The sequence below is a fragment of the Lathyrus oleraceus genome, chromosome 7 (genome assembly GCF_024323335.1).
Source record: "Lathyrus oleraceus cultivar Zhongwan6 chromosome 7, CAAS_Psat_ZW6_1.0, whole genome shotgun sequence".
NCBI classification, from domain to species: Eukaryota; Viridiplantae; Streptophyta; class Magnoliopsida; order Fabales; family Fabaceae; genus Lathyrus; species Lathyrus oleraceus.
This window is the reverse complement of record NC_066585.1, coordinates 408902804-408914202: the sequence shown is the minus strand read 5'-3', so window position 1 is coordinate 408914202 and position 11399 is coordinate 408902804. Positions and strand designations below refer to the sequence as shown.

The following is an 11399-nucleotide window of genomic DNA, read 5'->3' as shown; positions in this document are numbered from 1 at the left end:
TCATGTTACATCGAACCTTTGAACTTGCAACATGTGGCACATACAGATTGTTCAGAACATACCAGAGTTTTGAATCCATGTGACTTATATCATCTCATCATTACATTATCATTCATCATGACCAAATTTTTACATATTCATGTGTTTTCCAGGAATCCAAGAGGTCAGTTTGTTTACCAAGCATCCAAAGCGAAGCATGAATCCCGAGAGGAAGAACATCCACAATTACAAGTTTGTGGAACCTCAGTTGGCTGTATTGAGAGGACTTGGGGAATGTTTAGATCTGGGACACAAAGATGACTTCAAGAAGGCTTATGGTAACCTTTTGGTCAATCTTAACACCTAAGCTAACATCATCGTTGTGCATACTATGGTGCAATTCTACGATCCCCCACTAAGATGCTTTACTTTCCAAGATTACCAGCTGACGCCTACATTGGAAGAGTACTCACATATTTTGGGTATTAGGATCAAGAACCAAATGCCCTACATTCACACTAAGGAACTTCCTAAATATCAAGACCTTGCTGAAGCTCTACACATAGGGAAGAAGGAAATAGAACTGAACTTGAAGCCTAAGGGTGGAATTCATGGCTTCACCTATAAATTTATGGTGGACAAAGCTATTGCCTTCGCCGAAGATGGTAGTTGGACGGCCTTCAACGCCAATCTAGCTTTACTTATCTATGGGATCGTATTGTTTTCGAACATGGAGGAGTTCGTAGACTTGGTTGTTATTCATATCTTCCTGACTCAGAATTCTATTCCTACTCTTCTTGCTGATACTTACTACTTCATCCCTATGAGGACTCAGAAGAAGAAAGGGACTATCGTCTGTTGTACCCCTTTGCTGTATAGATGGTTTATTTTGCATCTACCCAGTAAAGGTTCTTTTGTTGAGAACAAAGATAACTTGAAGTGGTCCCAGTGGATCATGTCCTTAAAAGCCGAAGACATTCCTTGGTACTCTCGAGTCTACGATGGTGTCAAGATTATCCTCAATTGTGGGGACTTGTCTAATGTACCTCTTCTTGGTGTAAAAGGAGAAATCAACTACAACCCGAGGTTAGTACTACGGTAACTGGGATACCCTATAGTGGACAAACCTGATCTCAAGAGTGTAGAAGGTTTTGTCTTATATGAAAGGGTCGAAGAGCCAGAATTGATCAAGAAGATTGTCAAGGATTGGGGAGCAATTTGTACTCAAGGAAGAGCAGAGATGGGTAAGAAGAATTGCATCGCCAAGGAAGCTTACACCAGTTGGGTCAAAGATAAAGTTAGTGAGATTTTGTTGTCGTTCCCGCCCGAACCGTCCATGAACGTCCAACCTCTTGAACCAGAGAACCATCCAAATTCTGAAGTCGGTGAATTGAAGAAGGTTATCAAGACCCTAGAGAAAGAGAATGTTGTTCTCAAATCTAGGCTTGGTAAGATCTATTTGGAGAAAGAAACCCTAAAGTTCAATCTGAATCAGAAGAGAGACCGAGTTCGTCAAGTAGATGATGAGGTACAGACAGAGGTATTCAAAAGACTCAAAATGGGTGACACACTCAAAGGGACTTATGCTAGCCTGACAGCCAAAAAGAAGCAGTTAGTCGAAGCTCAATACCGAGCCAGTAAAGCAGAACTTGAACACATGGAACAAACCAACAAACTCCAAAGTCTGCTAGAAGCTTGCAAGAAAGAGTTGAAGGATGAGAAGAGCCACACCAAGCAGCTAGAAGTCACCCTTCTCCAGAATCAGTACGAGCTGAACCAAAGACTAGAAGAGATTCGAAAGCTAAAAGGGTAATCACATAAAAATATGGAAGACACCAACACACAAGTGAACAAGCATCCTTAAGACCTCTCCAACTGAGGGAAGATACTTGTGAACAACGTTCCGAGCGAACCAGATAACGACTTACCACCTGAAGGGAGTGCGATATTAGGAAAGTGGGGCGCCTGCCTACTCCCCAAATCTCAGACTTACTATGAAGAGTTGTTATCAAAATGCTTCTAGTAGCTGCTCTTTAAGTTTGACTTATAATACACTAGGTTGAGGTCTAATACGACCAATGTGATACTTTTGTAGCCCGATGGGCAGTTCCTTGATATGTACTTGTATTCCATTTTCTCGATATCTAATAAAAGAGTTTCTCGATTATTGGCTTCATAAACTGTCTCTCTTTATGCTTTGTATTTGCTTGTGTTAAATAAACAAACTCATGGATTCCTTGGAATTGTTTCTTATACAAAAAATGAATGAAAAAATAATAAATGTACATATCAAATCTTTTGCATGCATACATGCATCCACGCATTTATTTGTCAAAAGCCGCCAGAAAACAAAATGCTTACACTCGCCGTTTTTCCATGGTAACAACGGCGACTCGTCATCAATATTACACTCGCTCCAACAAATCAAAGATCATGGCCGAATACGAAACTAACAATGCTGTTATTCGTGAGTCCCTTGCCCAGGTGCAAGGCGAAATGAATTTTTTCAGGGGGAACATGGAGACTATCCTCGAGATTCTCCCATCTCAGAGGAACCCTGCCTCTACTGTTGCCAATGTCACCCAGGCTGCTGAGGTGACCATTCCTACTGCTGTTGTTGGCATTACTGTCGAGACTCCGGTGGAAACTATTGTGCCAAACTCTGGGAACCGTTAGATGGTCCCTGTTGATTCTGCTAGGTTTGCTGTTGCCTACTAGTAAGGAATGCCCCCACACTTAGCTGCCAGTCTCGCCCATGGGGGGGATTTCTTCCCTCATCCAGCTCTATCTGCTACTGCTGCTGCTGGAAACACTGGTTTCCCGTGGGGTCTCCCCAATGTTCAAACTACTCCAGTCGGTGCTGCTGATCCGGATGACAACCAAGGTCAGGTTCCTGACAACACTCCGGATGCTGAAGATGACTACCGAGGCTTGTGCCTTATTTTTAAGATTCCCACTCAAATCGCTCAAGCTGCGAGCGCGAGTCAAGTTTCGGCTTTTCCATTTGGTTATCCTGGGGCAACCTTCATGCCCATACTGATATACCCTGCACCTTAGCACGTGAAGACAGGGGCACCTCAGGCCCCCAATGCCCATGCTAGAGGGCAATATCCTCATACAACTCATGTTGCTCAAACTGTGCCACCCGGTTTCTCTTACCCACCTCAGATGTGGTTCACCCTGAATATGCCTGCACCGACTGTTCTAGAGCCTTCCCGACCGGTCAGTCAGGTCGCTCCTCCCGCTGTTGATCTAGCCAGACCTATAGATTATCAGCTCTTGGACGACAAAATAAGGGCCATCGAGGGTTTTTCCGGCTTCAGTATAGACGCTCGAGACCTCTGCTTGGTCCCGAACGTGGTACTACCGCAGAAATTCAAGGTTCCTAACCTTCTGAAGTACAACGACCTCAGTTGTCCTCTCAGTCACATCACCATGTACTGTAGGAAAATGGCCTCATATATTGATAATGACAACCTCTTGATCCATTGCTTCCAAGATAACCTGTCTGGGGCTTCCTTGGATTGGTACATGGGTCTAGAGCGCTCAAAGATTCGGTCATAGAGGGATCTCTCTGAGGCATTCTTGAAACAATACAAGTACAACCTTGACATGGCTCCGACAAGGCGTCAACTACAGAATTAATCTTAAAGATATAATGAAACCTTCAAATAATATGCTCAACGTTGGCGCAAAATGGCGTCTAGAGTCCGGTCAGCATTATCTGACAATGAATTAGTGGATATCCTCATGGGTACACTGCAAGGGCTGTATTTTCAGAAGATGATCGGTAGTTCGTCAACAAATTTTGCTGTTATGGTAACCATTGGGGAACGTGTTGAGAGTGGGCTAGAATAAGGAAAAATCACAGACATGACCGCACAACAGACAACCAACAAGAGGCCGCATGGGGGCTTCGCTAAAAAGAAGGAGGGGAAGCAAACGTTGTGACGGCCAAGGCTCTCCCCCGATATCAATTTTTGATGGCCCCATATGCCGTATTATCCGTATCCATACGTCACCACAACTCAATATCAGCAACCGCCATTCCAATACCAACCGCAAAAAGGTAATCAACAATCAACATCCGCTCAGAAAAATCTGAACCAACAATATAATTGTGATAACATAGGACAAAATCGAGGTTAGAATAATAGAGGCAATTTTGGTAATCGTCCCCAGTTTAATAAGATCCTGGTACCATACGCAGAGTTAGTGTCGTATCTGATCCATGTGGGAGCTATTGTACCAAGAGAACTTCCAGCAGCCTCTCCTCCCTTCAATCGCAGTCACAATCCTAATGCCACATGCGCTTTCCACGCAGGGTATATAGGACATTCCACCGAAGACTGTTGGGATCTCAAAAAGAGGATCCAAGAGTTAATTGATCAAGAGATTCTGTCTTTCTCCGAAGAAAAACCGAATGTAAAGACCAATCCCTTGCCAGACCATAGTGGCGCAATAGTCAATGCTATGATCGAAGAATAGACTGTCGAATCTATACTAAGGGTTGAAGAAGTGAAGACTCTGATGTTCATTGTGTCACAGAGGCTTGAACATTTTGGGTTTCTAGAAAGGGTACATGATGATTGCGGAGTATGCGAGTTTGATCCGGATAATTGCGACCAACTAATGGGTTGTGTGCAAGAACTGATGGAACAAGGGTTAATACAGTTCTCCAAGCCTCAAGCAGCAGAAGAGATGGCAGTAATTGAACCAATAACAATTGTGTACAGAAAAAAGAAGGTTGAAGCCCCTCCCAAGAGGACTCAGCCGATTCATTTTCATGTTCCCACTCCGTTCCCGTATCAGAATACTAAGGCAGTGCCTTGGAATTATGAGACTACAGTGTATTTAGGAGGAAAGGAAATCCACATTCCTGACACATAAATCATCAACATTGCTGGAACGGGAGGCATGACTCGAAGTGGCCGTGTATTTTCTCCTAAATACACTCCTAGGTGTCTCCAGCACCCACAGTTATCCCGTCTAAGGAAAAGGTCATTCCTACTCCGACTCCGCAGGTAGGGGCAATTGTACCCGCCATTCCGAACGTGACGACTGCTCCGGTGTTGACGAAAGTTGTTGACAATAAAGCTGCCAAGTCTGAAACATCTAAGGGTAAAGGGCCGATGGTTGAGAAAGAACAGACTGAGGATCACAATAAGAGTATCACCTTTGAGGAAAGCCAAGAATTCCTCAAATTGATCAAGAAAAGTGACTTCAAGATTGTTGACCAGTTGAATCAGACCCCCTCCAAAATATCAATCTTGTCATCGCAAAGCATTGTTGAAAGTTCTAAATACCGCTCACGTGATGCAAGATATCACAGTCAATCAATTTAACGACGTGTTTCCCAATATCATTGCCAGTAGGTATCTGAGATTTAATGAAGCAGAGCTACCTCCTGAGGGAAACGCCCACAACAAAGAACTACACATTTCGGTCACATGTATTGAATCTCTCCTGTCTCGAGTCCTCGTTGATACTGGATCTTCGCTTAATGTACTGCCAAAGTCTACATTGAGCCAATTGTAGTTTAAAGGGCCCGAGATGAAGACCAGTGCATTGATCGTTAAAGCTTTCGACGGTTCCCGAAGGCAGGTAATATGGGAAGTTGATTTTCCTATCTGTGTTAGGCCCCACCAGTTCAGCATCACTTTCCAAGTCATGGATATCAACCCAGCTTACAGTTGTTTGTTGGGCAAGCCATGGATTTATGCCACAGGGGAAATCACTTCTACATTGCACCAGAGGATGAAATACTTGATAGATGACAAACTGGTAATTGTGTGTGGTGAAGAAGATTTGTTGGTCAGTGAACTCTCCTCCTTCATATATGTTGAAATAGATGAAGGGATCATCAAAGTTCCTCTCCACTATTTAGAGTTTGAAGATGTCAGTTCCGCTACAGCCAACAATAACATCCGCTACCATCCTATCCTCAGCAAAAACTGCCAAGTAGACATTGGAGAAAGGCCCGCTTCCCGGTTGGGGTAAGGTTGTCAGTGTGGTAGAGAAGCATGACAGCTTTGGTATCGGTTATCATCCAGCAACACGTAGAGCAAGCCCGAAGAAAAAGCAATTCAACCCGGTCAAATTCAGCAGCGTCGACTATCAAAATGAGCATACCGTGGCAGTTATTGGGGAGTCCAGTGGTGGAAAGCCAGGGGCATCCAGCCTTGTTTGCAGATGTCCTCCAGGGTTCAAGCTTCCCAACTGGACGGGCACCGTGATCCCCATGGTGTACTCGGAAAAAATGTAATGCATTTTGTTTTCTCCATGCCTCGTCCTCTCCCGAGACGAGAGGATAGCTTGTAAGGGCCCCCATGTTTAAAAGTATTATGTGAATAAATAAAAAGTACTTTTGCATGCAAAACTTGTGTTCCCTTTCTTTCAGTTATTTCCTTTTTTCACTAAAAACAACGAAATGGCAAAAGATTTCTTTCTTTTCCACTCTTCTAAAAAAAAGCATACTAAAATAAGCTCATCATATGCAGAGCAAATAAAACCATTGATTACAACGCGGCTAAAATCAATTGTAAATATGGATTTCCAATCAACCAAGCTGAAGACGACAGTGAGGAAGATTGTGAATTACCAGCTGAACTAGCACGGCTCCTTGAACACGAAGAAAAAGAGATTCATCCACACAAAGAACCAGTGGATGTCATTAACTTGGGTTCTGAAACTGATAAAAAAGAGGTAAAAGTTGGGGCATCTCTTGCCGAGCATGTACACTTCGAGTTGGTAGAACTGTTGCGTGAATATGTTGATGTCCTCGCTTGGCCATATCAAGATATGCCAGGGTTAGACACCAACATTGTCGAACATCACTTACCACTCAAGCCTGAATGTCCTCCAATCAAACAGAGACTCAGAAGGACTAGACTCGATATGGCACTCAAGATCAATGAAGAGGTTAAGAAACAGCTAGACGCTGGCTTCTTAGTCATTTCTGAATATCCGCAGTGGGTTGCTAATATCGTTCTAGTTATGAAAAAAGATGGTAAAGTCAGAATGTGTGTAGACTATCGAGATCTGAATAGAGCAAGTCCAAAGGATGACATGATTGCCAAATTCAGAACTAAAGAAGATCACTTGGTGAACCTGAGGAAATCGTCTGTCAGGCTCCGAAAGTTTAAACTGCGCCTGAATCCAACTAAATGTACTTTTGGGGTCCGATCCGGTAAAATCTTGGGTTTCATAGTCAGTCAGAAGGGTATTGAGGTTGATCCCGACAAAGTTCGAGCTATCCAAGAAATGCTAGCTCCCCGAACAGAGAAAGAAGTTTGAGGCTTCCTTGGGTGACTTAATTATATCTCTAGATTCATATCACATTTGACGGCTACCTGCGAACCGATATTTAAACTATTGAGAAAAAACCAATCGATTGTGTGGAATAACGATTGCCAAGCGGCATTTGATAAAATAAAAAAGTACTTGCAAGAACCACCAATCTTGAGACCACCGGTTACTGGTAAACCTCTCATTATGTACCTCACAGTACTCGATGAATCTATGGGTTGCATTTTGGGTCAACACGATGACACAAACAAGAAAGAACATGATATCTACTATCTCAGCAAGAAATTCACTGAATGTGAGACTCGATACTCGCTTTTGGAGAAAAATTGTTGTGCTTTGACTTGGGTTGCTCGATGCCTAAGACAATATATGATTTGTCACACTATTTTATTGATATCCAAGATGGACCCGATAAAGTATATATTCGAAAAGCCTGTTGTTACTGGTAGAATTTCCTGGTGGAAAATGTTATTAACCAAGTATGATATACAATATGTGACCCAGATATCAATAAAAGGGAGTGTTTTGTCTGACTACCTTGCTCACCTACCTGTCGAAGGTTATCAACCGTTGAGGTTTGACTTTCTAAATAAAGACATCATGTTTATCAGAGACTTCACTATGCCAGGCTTCGAAGTAAGCCTTGAGGAAGGCCCCAAACCAGGATCATGATGGACACTCGTGTTCGACGGTGCTTCCAATGCTCGAGGGCATGGTATAGGTGTTGTTATCACTTCTCCAACTGGTTTCCACTTTCCGTTTACCGCTAGATTATGTTTTGACTGCACCAACAACATGGCAGAATATGAAGCATGTATCTACGGTTTAGAGGCGGCGATCGACTTGAGGATCGAGATTCTTGAGGTGTTCGGGGATTCAGCTCTGGTAATCAGTCAGGTGAAAGGTTATTGGGAGACTCGAGATAGTAAGTTGATATCTTATAAAGAGCATATCAGAAAACCGATACCCTATTTTGATGAAATCTCTTTTCATCATATTTCTAGGGAGGAAAATCAGTTAGTAGACGCTCTAGCCACGTTGGCATCTATGTTCAAAGTCAAATGGAAGAATGAAGCACCATCCATCCAGATTGACCACTTAGATAAACCAGCACATTGTCTAGCAATTGAGGTCGATCCTAACGATAACCGTTGGTTATATGACTTAAAAACATTTCCGGAGAAATGGAAATATCCCGAGGGTATATCCATTATCGATAAGAAAGCTCTGGGAAGACTCTCTTCCAAGTTCTTCCTGAACGGTGATGTATTATACAAAAGGAATAATAATTTTGTACTGCTCATATGCATGGATAGACACGAAGCTAGTAGAATCATAAAGTCCATAAATAAAGGCTGTGAGGGTGTATATGCAAAAGGTCCTCCTATGGCCAAGAAGATCCTTCAGGATGGTTATTATTGGACGACGATGGAGGTTGATTGCTACAATTTTATGAAAAGATGTCACAAGTGCCAGATACATGGTGACAAGATCTTTGTGCCACCAACTCCATTGAATGTTCTGACTTCTCCATGGCCTTTTTCTATGTGGGGCATCGATACGATTGGGATGATAGAGCCTAAAGCTTCCGATGGACATCGACTCATCCTAGTCGCTATCGATTACTTCATGAAATGGGTCGAAGCTGCTTCATATGCTAATATCACTCGACAAGTGGTTACCCGGTTTATCAAGAAAGAGATAATCTGCCTCTATGGGATACCTAGCAAGATCATCATTGACAATGCCAGTAACCTCAACAACATTATGATGAAGGAGTTGTGAGAAGAATTTAAGATCGAGCACCACAACTCTTCACCATACCGACCCAAGATGAACGGCGCCGTAGAAGCAGCTAACAAGAATATCAAGAGAATCGTTTAGAAGATGGTCAAGACAAACAAGGACTGGCATGAGATGTTACCCTTCGCTCTGCATGGTTACAGAACCTCAGTCCGCACATCCACTAGGGAAACTCCATATTCATTGGTATATGGGATGGAAGTCGTCCTACCGATTAAAGTCAAGATACCTTCACTCAGAGTCATCATGGAAGCTGATCTTGATGAAGCTGAATGGGTTCAATCATGGTATGACCAGCTGAATCTGATCGAAGAGAAGCGTTTGACGGTCGTCTGTCATGGTCAGCTATACCAAAGACGTCTCAAACGAGCTTTTGACAAGAAGGTTCTTCCTCGTTAGTACCACGTTGGAGAACTCGTGCTCAAAAGGTATTCTGCTATTCACTCAGACCCGCGAGGCAAATGGACTCCCAACTATGAGGGACCTTTCGTCGTTAAGAAGGTCTTCTCAGGTGGGTCTCTAATCCTCATAACAATGGTTGGGGGAGACTTTCCCTCGTCAGTGAATGCGGACATAGTCAAAAAATATTATGCCTAAAAAGAAATGTTGAAAGCCCACTAGATTAATCTCCGCAAGGTTGATCTAGGCAAAATTGGCTATCCCGATGGACCAAAAAATGAATTGTCCATGCAAAGTTAGGGAACACATTTAAAGCTCGCTGAGTCGAAAACCCGAAAGGGCGGATTAGGAAAAAAAAAGGCTATCCCGGTGGATGAAAATAATTGAAATGTCCAGGAAGAAGTTAGGGATAAAGGCATTGAATATGTTCCTTGAGCCCATACGCTACAAGCTAGATATCATAGGGTCAAGAACCGATCCAATCATCGTCAACCGAAGCAAGGTCTTGGGATTCAGGTTCTATGGTAGACTTAGGCCAATGTTGTAATCAATGGAGAAAATATACAAAAATATTTCCCATTGCGATTTCAGTTGTTTTTCAATTTTTGCAACATCCTCATTAAAGGTGTCTGCATCCTTGTACTCACCATACGTACATATTTCATATCAATAAAATTCAGTATTCCATCAAACATTTTCTTATGTGTTTTGTATGCAAAATAATTGATTTCTCTTCCTCACATAATGCTTTAAAATTTCGGGGAATAATAAAAAGCTACACTAAGGAGAAACACTTTGCCTTACTGTTAAAACCCAATAAACTTGAAAGATGACTGGTGACTCAAAAATGGTTTTACTTGAACGCCTGTGACACCCAATTGGCTGGGATGCCACGTTGGTTCCAGCAGTCTAGTGTACCTTAACATTTAAAGATTCCTTGACAGCAGTGTTGGCATCACTTAGACTTCACGAAAATTATTTTCTAATCTTCGATGATGAGTCGGAGTTCCCATCACAATAAAGACTCATCCTCATAAATGACAGATAAGCAAACAAATATGCATCATAAAAAATAAGCATACATCATGCACTACATATATCATCTTCCCCATAATACCTTGTGTGAGCGCCCAAAGTATGGGACAACTTCAATCACTTGTCCAAGCAAATTTCGGGTACGTCGGTATTTAATCACCTTCCACCTCGAATACCTGAAAAGCTCCCACAATTCTTGTATTCAGGTTCAAGAAGATTAAATAGGGGCAATTGTTGTACCCTAAAATTTTCCCTCGCTTATCTCAAGTGTTCGTCCAACCTATTGATCAGGAAATCACTTGCATACATTCATAATCCATCCACATGCATCATTCATCATGGATTCTGAAGAAACTTGGACTTATGAAGCTAGGGTTTGTATCGATATTAAAGCTCAAAGGCATGGTCTAACCATGTCATCATCATGGGGGATGTGAAAGCCTAATGGTGGTGGTGAAGGCTTTAACTCAACAAAGGTGTGACCAGACAATCCTCTAGGGTCTGCAAAACCCTAATTTCTCAAGGCTTGATCTCTGGGAGCTTCCCCAGGTTTTGTTAGGGCCTTCAAAACTCTAATCAGGAGATGGTGAATCAGTTGAACTTGATGGCCTGACTGTGCATCCATGACCCCTCAATCTTCACACATTATCAATATACTTGGCCTAACCTTTCTTTGGCTTTATGTGAGCATTGGTCTTGGTCCAAAGTCATGGTGTTGTTCATGTGATTAGGAATATAGCTATGGTCTTGGTCATCTAAACAACCAAAATTCTTATGCTTCAAACCACTTGCTAGTCATGTCGTTGGTTCATGGATATTGTATCAAAACCCTAACCTTATGATCTCATTTCATGGCCTTGTTCACATCCATTGCA

General features: G+C 42.5%; 1 protein-coding gene across 1 annotated transcript; it reads left to right on the top strand.

Moving 5' to 3' along the window:
* Positions 1-370: 370 nt before the first annotated feature.
* LOC127104073 (uncharacterized) lies at positions 371-1792 on the top strand. Its single transcript, XM_051041287.1, has 2 exons — positions 371-1065; positions 1147-1792. Exons 1-2 carry the CDS (start codon positions 371-373, stop codon positions 1790-1792), a joined length of 1341 nt encoding a protein of 446 aa, XP_050897244.1.
* Positions 1793-11399: the final 9607 nt, after the last annotated feature.